Source organism: Melozone crissalis, unplaced genomic scaffold (genome assembly GCF_028551555.1).
Source record: "Melozone crissalis strain CALT ecotype California unplaced genomic scaffold, PUWL_Pcris_2 ptg000012l_1, whole genome shotgun sequence".
Taxonomy (NCBI): domain Eukaryota; kingdom Metazoa; phylum Chordata; class Aves; order Passeriformes; family Passerellidae; genus Melozone; species Melozone crissalis.
Genome location: NW_026535790.1, coordinates 565907 through 587169, shown reverse-complemented (window position 1 = coordinate 587169; position 21263 = coordinate 565907). Strand labels below are relative to the sequence as shown.

At 49.1% G+C, this 21263-nt stretch overlaps 1 protein-coding gene across 3 annotated transcripts in view; it reads left to right on the top strand.

Moving 5' to 3' along the window:
* TBC1D24 (TBC1 domain family member 24) overlaps nt 1-8690 on the top strand; it is a 35200-nt gene extending 26510 nt beyond the window's left edge. For all 3 annotated transcript variants that reach the window (XM_054271244.1, XM_054271245.1, XM_054271243.1), the window contains 3 exons: nt 2419-2514; nt 4388-4619; nt 6279-8690. In XM_054271244.1, the coding sequence (XP_054127219.1) occupies nt 2419-2514; nt 4388-4619; nt 6279-6433 (483 nt within the window). In that variant the 3' untranslated portion in view covers nt 6434-8690. The remainder of the gene's footprint in view (nt 1-2418; nt 2515-4387; nt 4620-6278) is intronic.
* Nucleotides 8691-21263: the final 12573 nt, after the last annotated feature.

Below are 21263 nucleotides of genomic sequence, written 5' to 3'. Positions count from 1 at the left end.
TGCCAACCAGGACCCCCAGGTCCCTTTCCACTGGGCACTGTCAGTCACACCGTGCCCAGACTAAAACATTGCAGGGGATTGTTGTGGCCAAAATGCAGGACTGGGCACTTGGGCTGATTAAACTTCATCCTACTGGACTCTGCCCATCCCTGTGGGCTCTGTTCAGGTCTCCCTGCAGAGCCCTCCTACCTTCCGACAGATGGATGCGCGCTCCCAGCTTAGTGTTGTCTGCAGATTTACCAATTAAAATCTCAATCCCCTCATCCATGTCATCAATAAAGATACTGAACAGGGCTGGCCCCAGCACAGGGCCCTGAGGGACACCCCTGGTGCCTGGCTGCCAGCAGGATGCAGCACTGCTCACCACCACTCTGGCCCTGCCATGCGGCCAGTTCTGAGCCCAGCACAGAGTGCTCCTGTCCCAGCCCTGGGCTGCAGCTTCTCCAGGAGTGCGCTGTGGGACACAGTGCCAAAGGCCTTGCTGGAGTCCAGGTGTACGACATCCACAGCCTTTCCCTCATCCACCAGGCAGATCACCTGGCCATAAAAGGAGGTGAGGTTGGTCAGACACACCCTACTCCTCCTAAACCCCTGCTGGCTGGCTCTGCTAGCCTGGCCATCCTGTAAGTGCTGTGTGGTGACACTTAGTATAAACTGTTCCATTACCTTACTGGGTACTGAGGTACTAGTTACCAGAATCCTCCTTCCCACCCTTGTTGTGAATGGGCATCACACTGGGCAGCTTCCAGTCATCTGGAACCTCACCAGTGACCCAGGACTGTTGGTAAATGATGGAGAGCAGCTTGGCAAACTCATCTGCCAGCTCCCTCATCACCCTAGGGTGGATCCCATCTGCTCCCAGGGATTTATGAACATCCAAGCAGCTCAGCAGTTCTCTGACTGCCTCCTCCTGGATAACAGGGGGCCCATTCTGCTCCCTGACCCCATCTACCAGCCCAGGAGCACAGCTGTCCTGGGGACAAGCCACCTCCCCACTAAAGACTGAGGCAAAGAAGGTGTTAAGCCCCTCTGCCTTCTCCTCATCTGCAGTTACTATATCTCTGCAGGATGGCTGTCCATGAACAGGCCCATTTCTACTCTTACTTACATCTACACAATGCTCACCCTCCAGGCCATTTCATAGTTCTGCATGTGGTTTATATCCATTCAGGCCTGGGTTGAGATGCCAGTGGCTTATGGAATGCCCCTGGTGTCTGAAGGGTAGAGGAGGGAACAATTCTTTTGCTTCCTGTTTTGGAACCTGTCAAAAGTCTGGCTTTGTAAGGGATTCTGTTTTTTATAGGATGGTTTGTTTCTTACCCCTCAAAAAACCATATATTAGCCAAAACAAACAAACAAACAAACAAAAACTAGGAGAAAAATTTGGATTTTTTTTCATGCTTATGGATTTGGAGGGGTTTTGCAAAGGGTTGTTCATCCTTTATTCGTATGTCTATGGTAAACTTTTAGAATGAGGGAAATTTGCCGTCTGATTTTCTGCCTCTCATACCCATCAGGCATATCACATCAAATGGACTTCTGGATCATTTACATTTAATTCTAAATCTGAATTTACATTTAAATCTAAATACAGATTTATCTATATAAAAGAAATCTGATCTTCAGTAATTTTGTCCTAGGAGCTCTGCTTGTAATGCTTGTGGAGGCCAAACAGCAAATGTACCGTAGAACAATTCTGCATAATCATAATTGTTTTTCTGATTTCTAGGGGGGGATAAGCACAGATGCCTTCATCCCACTTTTGGAGCTTCATTGTTTCCTCTGTGTGCACATGGCAGTGATGTGTGTTGCTGGTAGCAAAAGCTTCTAGTGCAAACACAAGACTGCAGAGACCAGCTCAGCCCTCAAAGGGTGCTTCTCTTTATTGGAGACTAGAGGCCCCCATGTGGTTTGAGTGGATGCCCTAAATATCTGAGCTAGTTCAGCATTTGCTTAGCTGAGCTGGCTTTAACCTGTACTTTGAAATGTAAGAAAGCCACCAAGGCCACTGTTTGACTAAAAAGTGTTCAGGCAGAGCTGCTCATACTGTAACTTGGGACAGCTCTGCTGCTGTGATTGCCAGAGTGAGTGAGTAGGAGTCAGGCTGTACAGGCCTGGAGTGATCTATATTTTGGTGCCTGAGGTTGTGTTAGAAAATTGTGTTTAGAAAATTTCTCAGGCATCAGAGGTATGAAATAATCTGTGACACTCTTGGGATTTAGAGGTAACCAACAGCTTTAAAGCAGCTTAAATCTGTCTTTAGATATAAGTGCTTGTGCTGCTTTAATCCACTGGTGTAGAAACTCTGAAACTCAAACTGAAGTAAAGCCTGCAGTTTTGCTCTCTGAAATGTCAGTATCAGTGGGTTTAGCACACTTTCTTCTTCAATGGGAAGCCTGACTGTGCTGTCTGTGCCAGGTCTGTGGGGCTTACCTGTCCACTGACTGGAGTGAGCGCCGGCGAGGAGGGAACAAGCTGAGTTTCTTTGGAACAGGGGAGTGCTTTGTGTTTAGGGTGAGTAAAATTGTGTTGTTGCTGCCCAGTACCAAGACAGAACAACTGTACTGCTTAGCTATCACCTCCCTTCCACTTCAAGAGGCTGGATTATGTGGAGCAAAAATTTTACTTTTAAGTTTTGTGGTGACTCTTTTTCTCCCCTTGCACAAAACATTTTCTAAAAAGATCATAGAATCATCAAAGTTGAAAAAGACCTTTAGGATCATGAAGTCCAATTGCCAACCCAGAAATACTATCATGTTCATGAGTAAACTATGTCCCCAAGTGCCACATCCACACATTTTTTGAACACTTCTAAGGATGGTGTTGTGGTTTGACACTGACTAAATGCCAGGCACCCATGAAATCTGCTCACTCACCCTCTCCTGCTACAGCTGGGCAGAGGAGAGAAAATTTAACAAAGGGTCCATGAGTTAAGGACTGGGAAAAAACACTCCAAAGGCAAAACAGGCTCAACTTAGAGATATAGAGTGAATTTATAATTAACAAGACCAGAGCAGGAAAATTAGAAGTAAATTAAGCCCTTAAAAACACCTTTTCCCCCAACCCCTCCCTCCTTCCCGCCAACAGTGCAACGAGACAGGGCCTGGAGGGTTTGGTCAGTTCATCAGCCCAGGTTTTCTTCCACTGCTCAGGGAGAGGGGTCCTTCCCCTGCAATGCTGTGGGGTCCCTCCCACATGAGTCAGTTCTCCATGAACTTCTGCAGTGTGGTTCCAATCCCTGTGGTTCCAAGCAGCAGCTCCCTGCAGCCCTCTGCAACATGAGCCCCTCCCACAGACACACAGTGCTCCCCAAGCTGCTGCAGCGTGGGTCACTCTTCCACGGGGTGCACTCCTCCAAGGACAGGCTGCTCCAGCCTGGAAGCAAGGGCCCCCTCTCTCCACCAGGTCTGCAAGGGGCTCACAGCCTCCACCAGTACCCCCCTGCTCTGGCCTGGGCACCTCCCACACGGGCTGTGGGTGGATCTGCATCCCCATGGACCCCACGGGCTGTGGGTGGATCTCTGCATCCCCATGGACCCCCACAGGCTGTGGGTGGATCTCTGCATCCCCACAGACCCCCACAGGCTGTGGGTGGATCTGCATCCCCATGGACCCCCACAGGCTGTGGGTGGATCTGCATCCCCATGGACCCCACGGGCTGTGGGTGGATCTCTGCATCCCCCGTGGATCCCCACAGGCTGCAGGGAACAATCTGCTTCACCACGGCCTGCAGAGGAATCTCAGCTCCAGCACCTGGAGCGCCTCCTTCCCCCTCCTTGGTTATCACAGAGGTGTTACCTCCATTTCTAACTGGCCCAGCCTTGGCCAGCAGCATGTCCATCTTCAGAGACATCAGGGATTGGCTCTGCTGGGCATGGTGGAAACTTCCAGCAGCTTCTCACAGAAGCCACCTCTGTGGCCTCCCCACTATCAAGAACCAGGGTGTGCAAAACTGACACAGATAGTCACTCTACCCCTTCCCTGGGCAGCCTGTGCCTGTGCCTGACAACCATTTCAGTGCAGAAATTTTCATAATATTTAAACCTTCCCAGGCACAACTTGCAGCCATTTCCTCTTGTCTGTCTCTTGTTAACTGGGAGCCGAGCTTTACCCCAATGGACTCCACCCTCCTTTCATGCAGTTGTAGAGAAAGATGATCTAGAGAAGAGAGATGTAGTAAGGTAACGCAGGAGTTATTGCATCATTTCTTCAACCACCTAAAAAGCAAAGGAATCAAGGATAACATCTGGCCTAAAAGAAGGATTGAGCCAAGCTTTACTGCTGACTGTGCAGGTGGAGGCTGAGGTGCTGGAATGTTCTTTTCTGAGCAGAACTCTGTGTAGTGTGCGTGCACTAATGTCAGCTCTGCCCTTTTCTGCCTCTGCAGCTGCAGCCAGAAGTGGAACGCTACGAGTGGGTGATCATAAAACACCCAGAACTAGCCTCTGGATCAGAGACAGAAAACCATGCCCAGCCAGCTTCTGCCACCCTTTCCTCCAGCAGCATTCCCTCAGATCCTTCAGATCGCCTTTCTCCCTTCTTAGCAGCCAGGCACTTCAACTTGCCTTCCAAAACAGCCTCCATGTTCATGGCTGGCAGCAGTGAGTGCATCATTGTAGGTGAGTCCGTGTGAGAATTCAAGCACAGATCCTACCCCATCTCTTCCTGTCCACCTTAGATAGATGGTAAACATGTACCATGGAAACATGGTGCCTGACCCCTTTATCTATTTCGGTATCACCACAGGTAGAGATAAAATTGCCCAAAACCTGACATCATTTCTCAACCCAGATTTTCTGTGGGAAAAACTGCATACAAGCATTTTAGAGAAGAGAGTAACTCGTGGCTTTAAGTATACCATTACTTCATACTGCCTAATTCACAATGAGAAGTAATTCTCAAAAAGGACCTTACTTTTTCATCAAGGTTTTTGAAACACAGAGTCAGCTATAAAACATGTTAATTCTCCGGGAACTTTATTGGATCTGTGGTGCTGCTGACTTTGGCAAAAATCTTCTTAGTAAGGTTGTCACTTAAATGGGATTTACAAGGAACAGATCTAAAATCATAGTTGTCATTTTCCCAAAAGTCTTTACTTGACACTTGTTAGGAGAGCAACTGGCCTATAATTTCCTCTGTAATGTCAAGTGTTGGCTGGTTTCCCACTTGGCAGCATGTGCTCTAATCATACAATCATGGAATTGTTTAGGTTGGAAAAGCCCTCTAAGACCATCGAGTCCAGCCATTTCCTCAGCACTGCCAAGGCCACCACTAACCCATATCCCCAAGTGCCGCTTCTACATGGCTTTTGAACATTTCCAGGGATGGTGACTCCACCACTGCCCTGGGTAGCCTGTTTAAGTGCCTGACCACCCTTTCAGTGCAGAAATTTTCCCAATATCCTACCTAAATATTCCCTGGTGGTTGAGGCATTTTCCTCTTGTCCTGTCACGTGGTCCTTGGGGAGCAGAGCCCGACCCCCATCAGGTTCCACCCTCCTTTCAGGGAGGTGTTGAGTGTGATGTGTCCCACCAGCTCTTTCTACCAGCTTTAGGTAAGGGAGTCACTTCTATTTACTGTATGCTACACTATGATATACAGGCTTGGGTAGGAGATACATGGAAGTGAGTGTTGTACACAGCTCCAGCTGTGGACCAGAATTCCCATCCTTTTGATTCTTCAGATGGCTTTAGTAACTGTTCTTTGATGGTTGCCCAATAAGCAATAGGGAATCTTCCTTTTTGTTCTCCTAACATATTTCTGTCTAACTTTATTTCACTTCTCTGCGTTTTCTGACTGAAAGCTCTGTGAACCTTGACATAGACCCACAGATAACCAAAATGCTTTTAACACGTACATGGTTTATAATTATTTTGAAGACCAAGCCAGTGCTGTTACTTACTGATCTTGTTCTTCTCCCAGCTTTGATTTTTGACTACTAACAGAATTATTTGGTTTTCCTTTAATGGAGAAAAATTTGAAGTTGTAGCTTCTGATATCCTCCAGCACTGAAATACAAATCTCAAATGCGGGTAGTTTTTCTTCTTGTTGAGTTGCATTACTTTTCTTTATCACCATTGAAAGAAATCATTCAGTTCTGATATTATCATTAAAAGCCTCTACATCTGATCCTATACTGTTACATCTGAAGACAGCAAGCAGACATTACTGAGGGCTTCCAGTTATTCCCAATGGGAAAAGCACTAAATTATTTGTACAGCTGTTTGCCATGCCAAGAAATGTGGAGATATCCTTACCCTGTCTCTGTCTCTTCCCAGGAGGTGGTGATGGCCAGGCTCTGTACCTTGATGCAGATCTGAACCACGGGAGAACCAGCCACTGCAACACTTTCAATAACCAGCCACTGTGTTCTGAAAGCTTCCAGATCTCCATCCTGGAAGTGTGGGGCTTCAGGGACACCATGAATGGTTGATGTGACTATCATTGATCAGCTAGTTTTTCAGTTGTCCAAGGTACATTCCGATACAGGAGCTAAGTTAGAACATCCTTTCTGCTGGGCTCAGTGCTGTGAGTCATTCCTAAGTGGTGCACTTGGATGCAGGCCTAATTGTTTACTCTTACTTTATTTAAGACAGATCAAGGTGAAGTAATGTATCTGGTTAAGTGTTTGTCCCTTTACCTCTAGAGATCTGTATTCAGGGACTGTTGGTAAAAATGAAAATGTGATGAATTCAGAGCCATGCTAGATGGATACAGGCCCTAATCATGGGATAGGTTTGAGTCCACAGTTCCTCAGAGGCACAGCCCTGGCTGAGCTGTGCTGCAGAGCTCTGAGCCACTGGCACCAGTAGCTGGCCTGAGCCAGGAATATCAAATGTCTCCTCACAGGGAGCACTGGTGACCTCAGATCTGACATAGAAGAGTAGTTCATAAAAGTGCTGCCCTCCTATGAGCAGATGTTGTATAGACAAATCAGTACCATTAAGTTATGAAGCTTTTCATTCACACCAGAACCGTGATTGCTGATCTTCTTGTACCAAAACCTTTGACATGTTCCAGTTGCATATGTTAGAGCAGTCTGCCTCTGAGAAAGGCATCCAGGCTGGACAGTGATATGTCCAAGTCTTGATTTTGTTTACATTCCTATTCCATATCAGTATGATGACTTCTGAGTGACTCCCTGTGTCAGGCAGCTGAAAGCCAGAGAGTATCTGCAGTGCTCAGAAGTGTTCATTTCCTCATCTTTCCTGGGAACTGAAATGGAGCTTTAAATCTGAAAATGACTGTGCTGATATCTCTGTGTGTTTGGGGAATTAGACCTGGTGATAGTGGGAACTTAATCCTGTCCCCCCAAGTAAAGAAAGGAAGGCAGGAGGCAAATCTGGGAGTGAATGGATTCCTCAGGAGAACTAGAGGCAACACTGTTTCTCCAGATGTCTTCCCAGTGATGAGATCCCTCCTGAGAAGCTAACAGTTTTCTTCCTGTATGTTCTGGTAGGGTTTGGGCGATGAAAAGAGGCTTTGCTCATTCTTGAGCATTCCTGCATTCTCTGCAGGCATGCCCTGTGTCTGGAGACAGTTCCCCGGAGTCTTTATCCAAAAATTGCACTATCTGTTGTGGAAATTCTCCCACATGAAGCACAAATACATAAACATCAGTGAGTAGTCCACAGTATACAACAGGATGCTCAGAGCTTCAGTGAGTAACTCACTAGTAAGATTTATCACAACAGGGAAAATGAAGGGAAAGAGAAATTGCTGATTTTCTAAACAGTTCAATCTAAAAAATTGCTGTAGAGTGAGATTTTTACTTAATGTTATTGCTACTTAAGCTTGAAGTTCATTAAAAGAAAAAAATTTAATAATGTTAAAAGCTAGGTTGGACAAGGTCACATTCATATTCAGAGGTCTGAGGTGAGCTTTTGGTCATGCTGGCTTGTCCAGCTTGCCAGCCATGACAGCACCTCATGGCTTGGGAAAGAGTTGCCTCTTGCAGAGTATGTGAATAAACTTGGCAAAAATAAGATTTGCTTTTTAAGGTGCCATTTTGAAGTTTTGTCAAAGTAACTCTTTGAAAAATTAGCCTATGTGCAGAACAGTTTAAGATGTCTTTTGCACCATTTGTATTTGCAATTGGATTCTCTCACCCTGTCTGAGGGTCAGCATTGGGCCTCCCTTTCTCCTTCCCACACAGTGAGTTCTGCCCAGTTGTCTTTCCCCAGGTTTACCATAGGCTTGATTGAACTGCAAGAGGTAATTCAGTTATACTGATATGTTTTGATGTGGAAGAACTCAGTCGTATCTGGCTTTTTGCAAACACTGGCTGATGCTGCCTTCTATTTTTCCAAGCCACCCATGTCCCTTTGCCCTTGCAGGTATCCCACAAGCTTCCTCAGACAAAAGAAATCACTCAGAAAGCATAGATTCTACTTAGTGTAGGTGGGATTTCAGTTTGGTTTGCATCTCCTGTTTTGTGCTTGTCTGAGGAGGTGCCCTTGGGAACAAAAAGCAACTCAAAAACACAATAGTAATAATTTCCAGCTTGTTGTCAGAAATTCCCTGGAGCTGTGTGTTGGTAGGATTTGTGGGAGTATAATGTTCTACTCCAAATAATTTTATCTGCAAAAACTTGGCTGCATCTGGCAGTGTGATGGGATTTCCTCGCTCCCATCCCTGCTGGGTGCAACTATGTCAAAACCTTATCTTAAGCCATACCTAAGAAACATTCCTCAGAAACATGTTCTTTCCCTGCTCTGTTCTTGGTGCACAGAGCACCAAGATTTGGGTGTTTAGAATCTGAAATAACTCCTGGTTCCTCAGAAACTCATCATAGGATATCAGTGTGAGGATCCAAGGAGCAGGCCTGGGACTGGTTTGGCTTGGTGAAGTACTGCCCTGCCACAGCCACCATGTGGGACTGGTCTGTGTGGTTTGAACTGGAGTAGCCTGGATGAGCAAGAAGCAGCAATAACCCAGGGAGAGCAGTTCTACAGTGCTGCAGCAACTTCACACAATCCTTGTGTTCAGTAAAAATGGATATTCCTTGTCACGTGCAAGTCCTCATCCATCATTCCTCGTGTGCTTGTGAGACACCTTAGAAGAGCAGCATTTTGACTTGGTTGTCTTTCCAGTAGCAGAGAGGCATTTCTCCTGTCTGTTTAGTTAAGTTGTTGCTGACTAACTGTATATCTAAGTTCAGACCCTTTGTTTCATGCAAAACTCTTGAGATGGAGGCCATAGGCTGCTTTTGAAGACAATGGCTACAATGGACACCTTATCAGAAAGTGGAGTTATCTCAAGTACTCCAACCATCAAGTGCTTCAATCAGTTGTTAGTTGCAGCTCTGCACACCTGTTGATGTAGGCTGTAATCCCTGTTTGTGATCCTGTTTGTGATCTGGCAGCAGCAAGAGTGCCAGAGTTATGGGATGGGCTTGGGCTGGGACCTGCAAGCTGGGGTTGCCACAGTTCTGTGAGAGCATCTGTGCTTTCCTGGAAAGCTGCTTTTTGCTTTGTCATATTCCTTGAAGGCAGAAAATATTAGAAACTCCTGACATCAGAAACCTGACTTCACTGTAAATGGCAACCAAACTGTTTGCAGACCATGGCAACTGTATCCAGCTGCAGGCAGGCTGGACAGACTTCACTGCACCTGAGATGTCTTTCCTGCAGCTCCTGCACTTTGCCACACTCCTTTTTCTGATGCAGCATGTTAATCAGCCTCCTGTTAATAGAGACAAATCAGCCAAGGGAAGGGAAAAATTCTCCTTTCCTCTCTGATGACATATCTGAAGTCAAAATGGAGTGGGGGCCAGTACTGTTCTTTGAAGAGTTAAACCATGCCAATAGAGATCTGTGGTGAGCCACAGAGGGGTGACACGTGCAGATCTATGAACTGCTCTTCATGTGTGTGTATTGAAATTGTGCACCTTTGCCCTTGGAAATCCATCCTCATTTTCTGTGGAGCATAATCTCCTGTGCCCATGGGGACACTGATGCCACAGTCAGGAGCTGACCCACAGCTGTGGCACTGCGAGAGCTCGGTTCCTGCCAGTGGCACTGAGTCAGGCTGTTGGGTACAGCTGAGGCGTGGGCACCTGGCTGTTCTGCAGCTCTCTGTCATGGATTTCAGACTATTCAGAGTCAGAATGAATGTGTGTACTATTTGGGGTGATGTTTTCTTCAGATGAGTGGCGATGTGCTGCCGAGTTGGTTTTCTACCCTATATTGGAATCATGCCCTATGTCAATGGTATTTTTGTCACTGTGCAGAATCTTGGGTATTAAAGGTATTTGACTGTGGAGGCTGCTGGCTTTGTCCTTTATTGTTGTCTTTTCCTTCCTGTAGGGCTCATAGCAAAAGGCACCCTGAAACCAAGACAAACCCTGGAATGTGTGTTCTCTGACAAGGCTTTCACTGTGGTCTGGTGGTGACATCATGGTTCCTGATCATTTCAGATCTTACAAGACTTCCCCTGAGATCAGGTGTCAGACTGACTCTGAAGTCTCTAGACAGCCAATTCTGACGTGAGCCTTCTTCCCTTTGCAGGGCCAGAGAGCATGGTTTGCTCCAGCCCAGCCTAGGTTTAAAATGGAGGTTAGGGGTGTCCTCTGGCCACCAGCACCTGTAAGTTGCAATCAGACCATGGGGTGGCCAAGGATGTAAATGAAAAAAGTGGAATTCCACGAAATTTGGGGGTTTAAACAAACTGCTGTCAGGCCAAAGGGATTTGGGTATTTCCCCTCAAAAATAGTCCCACCCCCTTATATCTACCTCATACCCAAATCTGTCCACCTCGTGCTGCTGTACATTTCCAAGAGCAGAGCTGTGGTTTAAGGCAGTGCAGTGTGGAAAAGGGATTGCTGAGCTGGCAGAAGCAATTCCCAGTGGATTAATTCTCCAGACAGCTCTACCATGCCAGGAGGTTTGCTGCACAGGAAGCCCGTGGCCACTAGAGGTTCCTCTCAGCCTGGTCCTGTGCCTCCATCACCAGTAGATCTATCCTCGCAATATTAAAGAGCTTTCTTTGCATGGTTTCCAAAGGTGACCTGAGCCTTAAATACCATAAAACAGAATTTTACAACTCCCCTGAAATCTGTAAACTTAATCATGAAGGTGCTTAGCAGCAGGAAGGTGTAAGTCAGGGATAGTAAGGAGCTGAGTAGCTCAGGCAGCTGTTTTGGGACCTTGCAGCTGCCGTAAACCCAGTGACTGAGACCTGAGAGGGGAATGTGCTTGATTGCATCAGGCAGCAGAAGCCTGGTGTCCTGCCCAGAAAGCACAGAGGTGGCAAGGTCCGGGATGGTGTCTCAGGGGTGGTAGCAGCTACAGGAGCCTGAAGTGGGAAAGGAAGGCTGTGCTGTGTCTTGCTGTGCTGCCATAGTGTGAGAAGAGCCTGATGTTTGTCAGTTGTGCTTTTTTTTTTTCTAGATTTTCTGTACAGGCTTTTATGTAAATGTCTCAGAGATACCTGCTTCCTTGAAAGATGTTTTATAACCAGCTGTGGCACAACGTTGCCTCTGGCAGCAAATTAGAGGGTTTTCTGCCTTTTCAAGCCCCTCTGAAAACTGGGTGTTTTCAGCTCTGCCCTGCTATTGCCCTTCCCAAGCACTGCTTTGGGCTGTGCCTGAGCCTCTGGGAGGGTCGTGGCTCCACTCCTTGTCTGTACTCTGGTGGGACAGGCTGCTGCCGACTGATGACCACACAAACAGCTCGTGGGTGGAGCTGGGTACAGAATTCAGCTGGGGAAAAGTGGAGCCTGTTTGTTCCTGCTTTGCAAGCCTGCTGCTGGGCAAGGGTAGATAAGGCCCCAGGACTGCTGGCACTGTCCTGAACCGGGGGATGCACCTCCCAGTGCTGACACAGCTTCAGTCCATGGCCCCATGGTGAGTCACCTCCCTTTCCATGGTTAAATGTCCTCCAGAGTTACAGCTGTGCCCTCCACATGTCATTGACTGAAGGGTTTCTGACTGGGCTCGTCCTCCCGATCCCTCAGCCATGAGATGAAGGAGCCAGGTCTGGAATCCCATGGGGAAAAGTGCAAGCCCAGCAAGGCAGTGATCAGTACCCCATCCTCCCAGTCTGTGTGAGGCTGGATCCTGTGTCCCATAAATTTACACATTTTTGATCTGTGAGCATTCCAGAGCAGCACTGGCTGCAGCCAGAACTCTCCCACCGGCAGTGGCTGGGGCACAGTCTGTTCTTCTTCCTTAAACATCCTCCTCGTGCTGAAATCCTCCTCCTTAAACTTCGCTGGGTTTATGTGAAGACCCATTTTTGCTTCCTCACTCTCAGAAGCTCTTGACCAATTTCTCTCCTAGAACATTTTTTTTCCTTTTGCATTCTTACCTGCTGCAGGGGTCTGAGTACACCATTCTTGGCACTCAGCTTGATGATCCTCTTAATTCAAGCCTAAGAAAGACCACAACTCAAACAAGGTTGGCTGCTCACTGTGAATCCTGCAGAGCAACAACTTGTCCAGTTTTGTTCAAGGGAGGCTTAGGGCTGAAACTCCACAAGCTATCACTGGTGAGCTGGGTCTAGGTGTACATCTGTTGTATTCATATTGTTGCTATATTTCTAGAGTCCAAACTCTCAGGCTGCCACAGCTCTCAGCTGTCCTATCTTCTATTGTTGTTATCATATTTCTAGAGTCCCACACCTTCTGGGTGGTTTTCTCACACACAGCTCTTCACAGCAGTGCTGTTCCTGCTTCTTCATCAGGGCTCCTCCAAGGCTCTCCCTGACCAGCCAGCCCACCCCCTTTTATCCCAGTTATCTTCACTAGCCACAGCTGCCACCCAATTAGGGACATCACAGCTGCAGCCCATTTAGAACAACTAGGATCGGGGCAAGGCCACTTATACAATACATAGATTTTACTAAGACTCCTACTATATACATCCAGGCCAGTATCTTGTCCATGGACTCCCTGCATGGCAAATCACACCTGCCTGAGGTTAGCCCTGCCAGCTCCAGCAGCACAAAGCCAGTGGCTGTGCGGCTCCTGCTGGACTGTGCTGCCCTGCAGTCTGGGTTCTAGCAGCCAGCTGGCACAAGGGGTACATCTGCCTCAGCCCTTGGCACCCCCAGGACCAGCTGTGTCTCTGTACCCTCAGCTGGACAGCAGGATAACCCTTGGGCACAGCACAGCAGTGGAGGCAGCTTCCTCACTGCCTCCACAGCCAAAATGCTGCAGGACTCCCCCATGGCCCCACTCAGACCAAGTTGTTGGGGAAAGAGGCAGCAATGTCTCAGAGATCTGAATTTCCCCAGGTTTGGCTGCCTGTTCCACAGAACCAGGCAGTGAATTCCAGCACTGCTTGGCTGTGGTGGGGCTGGAGCCCTGCTGGGGAGCAGAATGCCCCCCAGTCACCCACCCTTCAGACAAAGCCAGAGGAGAATGGATTTCAGCAGTTCCACAGCTCACAGAAATAATTATGGATGCTTCTGTAAGGATCTGCCCAATGAACAGCACAACCTCTCTCTCAAGTTCATTAAGCTTTTTTTGCACTCCAGAGCACCAGCCACAGCTCCTGCAGGATGCTGTGCTCTTGTGGGACAAAGTATTTCCCAGAGTCATGGCTTTCCTCACAGCCCACCATGGGTTGTGCCCCAGGGTTGACTCCAGCTGAGAAGCTGAACTCAGCAGTTCAGCTCAAGGACTGCTGAGCCATAGCTCCCAGAATTCCTCAGCATGTGGGTCTCCTCAGGATGGCTTTCTTCCCTAATGAGCAATAACAGACTCATGAACAGATTTTTGAAATTGCAGAAGTGGAAACCACAGGAGGAATAACTGATTCACTGAGGAAATCTTATTAATGTGTTTAACAGAGCCTTGGGGTGGAGGCAGGGGCAACTTGGGGCTTTCAAAGGAGGTGTGGGAGCACCTCTCCAGACCAGCTGCCTGCCTTGTGCTCAACCCTCTCACAATGTTGGAGACGCCTCCAGCTCAGACCAGTCTCTTGGGGAGCATTTCTAGCTCATATTTAGGAGGGAAATGTGCTACTATGGGAGCAGATGTTTGCTCCAGCCTATTCCCTGGGTCACAGCAACCTCCCTCTGGGTCAGATCCAGTCCCAGCTCCTGGGCTGTCCTGAGAGATGTTTACAAAGAAGAGGGTCCAGAGCTGCCCAAAAGAGGAAGGGCAGGCTCTTATCCTGTAAACCAGCACAAATGCACGCCAGGCAGAAGCTTTTGGCCTGATTTGCTCGTGACCTTTGCCGTGGTCCGTCCCTCAGGCAGCCGGAGCCTGCTCACCGGCGCTGGATCTGTGTTTCCTTGTACACACAACAAGGGTACGCTCCAGTCAGCTCCAGGCCTGCCTTCACACTGGTTTTCTCAGGCAGGGGATGTTTTTAGGGGGTTAATATTTAAACCCTACTGAAGAGGAGAACTAGAGGTTACAAGAGCCTGGGAGATGGCTGCTCAAGGTCCTTGTCCTTCCCAGGCTCTGTGTGCCTCCAGCCTGGGAGGTTTTCAGAAGGGCATTGATGTGAAATCCGGGGATGTGAATCCGTGTGAAAAGCCACTTGCCAGAGATGATGAAAGGCACATGATGAACATACCCCTCCAGGCAGGAGAGCTGCCCTGCAAGCACATGGTAGAGGGAAAATGGGGAAGTTTTGAATTTCTGGGCCGTTTTCTGCAGAAACACACTGCTCTGGGCAGGAGCAGTCATGTCCAACAGTGAGCTCTTGTGGCCCCAGGCACTGCCACAGCAATGCCGGTTCCCCTGGTCAAGGCTGTGGGACCAGTTCTGTCCCTCCTTATGCATGGGATCAGGGTCTCCCTTTTCCCAAGGCTGCAGAAATGGGGATTATCCAACAGGTCCCCCTTGATGCCTGGAGCCAGCCACTGTCCCCTGTGGAGCCCCCTGCCCTGGCCCCAAACAACCCTGGTGTTCTCCAAAGGGGCTTGTCCTGAGCCCATCCTCCCTACTGCTGGTCCCTCACCGTCACCAAAGCCACCACGGATGGATCTGTCGTGAAAGCCCCTGGGGGCCAACAATCCCCATATCCCAATCCCAAACGTTCCGCACTGCCCTTCCTGCCGGCTGTGCCATCCCCAGGGCTGCCTGGTGAGATCCAGCACATGGAGCTGCTGCCTCCCACCCAGCCAGGAGCTCGGAGCCTGCAGCTCCCAGTGAGATGCAGAGATCTCCATCCAAGGGCTGCTGCAGCACTGGGAAGTTTCCCTGCAAGCATGGAAGTGGGGAGGGAGGGCTGGACCACAGGGATGAGCAGTGCCCAGGGAACAAGCCGTGGCTGTTCCAGTGAGCCAGTGCCTCAGCAGATATTACTAATACACATGTACAGGCGTTCTGAAATAACCAGCTGTTCCTGAGCTCAGCTTCCCCTTGTGATCCTGACTTGTGTCAGCTGATGGGAAAAAATCTGTGTGTGGAAGAAACGGCTGTTCCTTGAAAAGGCCTGAGACTGTGCAGGCCATGCCTCGCCTCTGGGCTCAGCCAGCCTGGAGCCAGCTGAGTGTGAGGGATGGGTGAGGACAGAGCCTTGTGTATCCTGGAGGGAAGATGGACCAAACTGAGATTTGGTTGAGATGCTTGGCTTGGTGGAGGCTCCCTGTCCTGATCTTAGATATGGGGCTGCAATCTAAACACGGTTCCTGCGTATTGCAGGGAGGTGTCCTCCCTTTCCCACACACACCAAGAGCGCCCAGCTGCTTTCTCACTCCAGGGAGAGGAGAGTGTTTGGAAGGGGAGAGTCCAGTGCAGGACCAGGCTGTGAGGACATTGTGTGGCTGCACTCATCCCACTGTCTCCAGTTTCCGTCAGGGCCTAAAGGTGCTGGTATTTCCTCCTTTCCCAAAAGGAGTCACAGAGCTGCTTTTGTGCTCACTGTAAAACCTCTTGTTTTTTTAAACCCTTGAAGCAGTGCTGGGAAACACAGTGCTTTTATTGTTTTATTTGTCACTTTTATTGTTCCCTGGGCTTCGTGCCATGTCTGTCCTTACCTCTGGCTTCCTGAAGAATGCACAAACTTTCTGAACTAAGAAATAAAATATATAAAATCAGCTTCTTTTAATCTGTTCAACATATGCTGCCCTTTAATTTCTATGCTGTACTTAGGCGATATGGTAGAAAGAGGAACCAATTGTTTTCATATCTCCCCCACATCTTTCCACTCAGTCTCCTCTCCCTCTTCCCCTTTTCTGAACCAACATCCCTGTATGATCTTTTGTCATCTGCAAATGCTCTTGCCCTTTTCATCTGCAGCCACTGAACTTTGCCATCTTGGCTGTGTCTTCTGCAAAACTCAGTGATTAGTGCAGCTCTGCCCCAGCAAGGAGCCCAGACTGAAGCTGTCTCTGCAGTAGGCAATGCCTGCAGAGCCCATGACAGCTGCCTGTGGTCAAGAGTAGCCAGTGGCACCTGGCCTGTACCAGCCATGGTGTGGCCACAGCCCCAGGGCAGTGACCATCCCTGTGCTGGGCACTGCTGGGGCACCTCCAGTGCTGGGGTCAGTGCTGGGATCAGTTCTGGGTCCTCATGACAAGACAGACATGGAGGGGCTGGAGGCTGTCCAGGGCAGGGAACAGAGCTGGGGAGGGGCTGGAGCACCAGGAGGGGCTGAGGGAGCTGGGAAGGGGCTCAGCCTGGAGCAAAGGAGGCTCAGGGGGGACCTTGTGACTCTGCACAGCTCCTGACAGGAGGGGACAGCTGGGGGGGTCGGGCTCTGCTCCCAGGGAACAGGGACAGGAGGAGAGGGAACAACCTTAAGTTGCGCCAAGGGATGTGTTGTTATCACATTGTTGTTATCACATTTCTAGAGTCCCACACCTTCTGGGTGGTTTTCTCACACACAGCTCTTCACAGCAGCGTTGTTCCTGCTTCTTCATCAGAGCTCCTCCAAGGCTCTCCCTGACTGCCAGCCCACCCCCTTTTATCCCAGTTATCTTCACTGGCCACAGCTGCCACCCAATTAAGGACAACTAGGATCAGGACAAGGCCACTTATACAATACATAGATTTTCTATGGCTCAAAGGCTATCTATACAATACATACTAAGATTCAATGGCCACCTATAAGGATGTTCAGATTGGGTATTAGGGAAAATTACTCCATGGAAAGGGTGGTTTGGCACTGGCAGAGTTGCTCAGGTAGTGATGGAATTGCTATTCCTGAAAGTGTTCAGGAAACAAGTAGGCTTGGAGTATCTGGGGACAAGGTTTAATGGTAGCCTTGGCCAAGCTAGAGTAATGCTTGAATTCAAGGATCTTGGCTGCCTTTTCCAACCTAAACAATTTCATGATGGATGGGTGTGGGAACTCAGCACAACAGTCCTGATGTGCAGAGTCACTGAGACAACCCTTGGGGGGCTCAGGGGTCCTGGAATGTTGCCAGAAGTGTCTGGTGGCTGGACTTTGATCCTGCATGGGAGACGACATCTGTATGAGGATGGGAGGATCACACGGGGATAAATGGTGAAGGGATACGTTAATTATAGTGTGAAACACAGGTTTTAGAATCTCAGTACAGGGGGGTTCTAGGGAAAAAGATGGAGGAATTAGGGTGTGTCCTGTCCTTCTTCTTGTCATCCATCTTCTGTGGTGGTGGTGGCACTTTGAGATTGGTTCTTACTGAATGTGCACTTGTCAATAAGGGTGAAAGGTATTGGGGAGAATAGGTAAATATCTTACATGTAGGTTTTGGTATAAAGATAAGTGACCGCCCCGAGGGCTCTCAGTGTGCTCATGGCTGACATGCTGTGCGGACCTCTGTCGGACCGGGAGAAAATATTGTAGATAAGAATTCATAAACAACACTGAAGACCGAAAAACCTGAAGACTCCTTTCGTCCTTTGGAGCGCGGGCTGCCCCAAGGCCATCCCGAGCCTTTCCAGGCCATTAAAAGAGCCGAGAACAAGACAGATGGGCAGCCTAAAAGGCACTAGAAAACAGAGGACTGGGCTTTGGAAACCCTGGGGTCATTATCCAGATCTTCTGCTTTGGTGTCATTGACATGAACAGGTCCATGGCACACAGTAATTTCTCCTATCAAATATCATCTCTCTCGGGTATTTCAGCCCCAAGGGCAGCACACCTCCTGCCAGCAGTGGTGGTCATGGGCTGAGGCCTGGGGTGCACCTTTGACACAAGTGTAAGTGGCCAGCAGGAACCTGCAGGTAACCAGCTGCCCCCCACTCTACTGGAAACTTGAACTGGAGCCTTTGGGGGTCTCTGAATTTCCCTGTGGTGTGTTCTCTTTGCTACAACAGGTCTGAATAAGGCCATCTTTGACTAGGCATGATGGAGCTTCCTTCAAAGGAGGTGTTGGATGCCACACCCATGGTCAATGATGAGCTTGGGCAGAAGAAATCCCAGTCAGGCTCTGGCACACAGGAGAGAGGTGAAGCAGCCGCAGACTGAGGTCCCACAGTGCATCCAGCCCCCACTTTTGCTGCCTGCAGCCAGAGACATTCAGGGCTCAGCCCCCTTTGCAGTGAGACAAATCCCAGCCCCTGGGGCTGGGCTGGTGTTGAAATCTGTGGTTTTTTCTTCTTCATCCTGCCAAGGCAGTTCTAAAATGCCGTCTCTGTCTCCTGGGGCTGGGTATGTCCCTGGCTGCAGGCACCAGCACTTTGGTCTCCAGAGGCCTGGGGGAGAAGGCAGCACATGAAGCCAGAGACAGGGCAGACCCTGAGAGCTCAGACCAGCGTGCCCGGTCTCAGGATATGGATTTTGGGTGTGGGTGAGCATTTCTTCCAACCCAAGAGGAACAGAAACTCCCTCTCACTGACGCAGCTTTTTCTGCTTTCTGGTAGTCTGGATCCTTCCCAGCTTGCTCGTTCCAGAGGAGGTGCTCATGCTTTTGGGAAACAGGCTCTGGTCCCTGCAGCTGCCGGTGGGCACCAGGCTGCCTGCCCGGGCGGGGCTCGTACAAGCAGATGTCACCTGGTCCCCATGATCAGCCAACTGTCCTCTCGTTCCACAGAGGGGGTTGGAGGAGAGGAACTGCCCGCAAGGGAGACACTAAACCCCGGAAACACAAAAATTATGCTTAAAATAAAAAGGTCTCGTGCCTTTTTGCTCAACAGCAGCTCCAGGAGCGATTTTCCCCAGCAAACTGAGCAAAGGAACAACACTCTGAGAGGGGAATAACACTTTCCTTCTGCCTTTCAGTTTGTCTTTCCTCAAACAAAGTAGTAACTGAGTGCTGGTTAAGTCGGCTCACTCGCAATATTTTAGGTTGAGTGTCCTGGGCAGCAGGGACACGGCCAGGAAAGGCACTGGCTGCCACATCCTTTGTCCAATAGTGGGGCAGGGAGGTGAGGCCGTGGGGTGCCCTGCCCCACTGTGAACTAATGGGGGCTGCCAGGGGTCGGAGCACAGCTCCCGTGGTCCCCCTGAGCAGCAGAGTGAGACTGGGGCACTGCCAGCACCCACACCCAGAAATACCTCTGCAGAAAAACTGGTCACCCCAACCCATGAACAGAACAATTGCTGCGGACAATCTGACCCTGTTTTGGCAAATTTCTTTGCCCAGTCAAAAATATCCTTCTCCAAGTGTATGAATCAAGCCCAATGGAGAATGTGTGCAGGAGGAGAGTGCGGGGGGCTAACACTGCATCCATGAACTGCAGAGGACAGGAGCTCCAGGGGCTCCCAGACAGCTGCCACTGGCACCAACACCATCTCAGTTTCATCTCTAGCTCTTGAGGGGTCCATAGGCATGGGAACCTGGAGGAGAGGCCGGCAGGCACAGCAAGCCAGAGGTGATGCTCTGTCAGAGTGCAGGAGCCAAGGCAGGAGGAGCACAAGCACAGCAGCTGTGTAGGAACACTTGGGAAGTGGCGGAGGTGTCGATGCAGGACAACCCCCAGCCAGGAAATAACGTGCAAAGACTCCATGATTCAGAAGGCTGAACAACTGCTCTGTTATAGCTATCCTGTATTATACTACACTATACTGATACTATATCATACTACTGAGGTACTAAAGAAAAACCTGTGACCCCTTACAGACAGTGACAACACAGTTTTGACCTAATTGGTCAATCAGTCAAAACAACCATCACCAGAGTCCAATTAACAAATCCCTTTCGGTAAACAATCTCCATAACACATTCCACATGTGCCAAACAGGAGCAGCAAGTAGAGATAAGAATTGTTTTCTCTTCTCTCTTTGAGCTTTCTCACTGCCTTTCCCAAGAAAAACCCTGGGAGAGAGAATTGTGTCTCTCTCTGTTCAAAGAATACGTGAATACCACACAGAGGGGTTGGATTTAATTTGCCAATTGGTAGTGAGGACTCTGATATGTGCTGAGCCAGGCAGGGAGGGGAGAAGAGACTCCAGCCCTGGTGCATCGCACAGCAGCGGTTCCTCAGCTCCTCGTGCCCAGCAGCTCTGCAGGAAGGTGCTGTTCTGCCAGCCAAGGCTTATCTGCCTCCCTACCTGCCAGGGCCACAGGCCAAGGGAGAGCTGGCAGCACAGAGAAGCAGCAGGTTGCGAGGGCAGAGCCGTGGCACTATCCCAGCTCAGGAGCAGCACAGCACATGGTTCTGAAGCAGCTCCCACCCCGCCAGCAGAAAGATTCTGCCCTCACCAACCTGGATTTTCTCCCCAAAACTGAGTGCAATGACCCAAAATCGTGCTTCCCTTCCTTGGTGCCCTGTGGCTGCCTATTCTCAGCATCTGCCAGCAGCTCCATCCTCAAAAAGATTGTGGCACCCTGGGCCTGGATTTGGCCTGCCACATCCCGTCCCCAATGTGCTCCTCTCCCCATGTTCCCAGGGCAGCTCCCAGTGTTGGAAAACATACCAGTTTAAAAAATATTTTATATAACTTTAGCCAGGTTTGTTCACCTTTGCCCTGGGGAAGGGAACTGAAGCTTTCTTTCCAGGTCATTGTTTCTCTAGATGAGGCCTGATGGACTTGGAGTAGCCCATAGATACCCAGAACGACAAAAGGCCATCAGGGGAACATCAGCAGCCATCTACCAACACCTACCCCAGACATCTCCTCTGGAAAGGAGTTATGAAAAATCAAAGAATGAAGATCTAATTAACATCAGAGGTGAGGAGATTGGGATCCAGTGGGAAACTGAATACTGGGGGTTACTCAACTCTGGACCAAAGAACTTCAAAACAGTGCATCTCTATGGGTTTTGACTATATAAATTTTGGGGAAAACCTTGTAAAAGAATGTGTCATGGAATTATTCTCTCTGCATACCCAGGCAATACGTAGATGAGATTATTTCTGTGGTACATCCTGGCCAGATAACGAAATAATGCCTTGACTGTCTAACATAAAAATGTTGTGTTGTTATCATATTTCTAG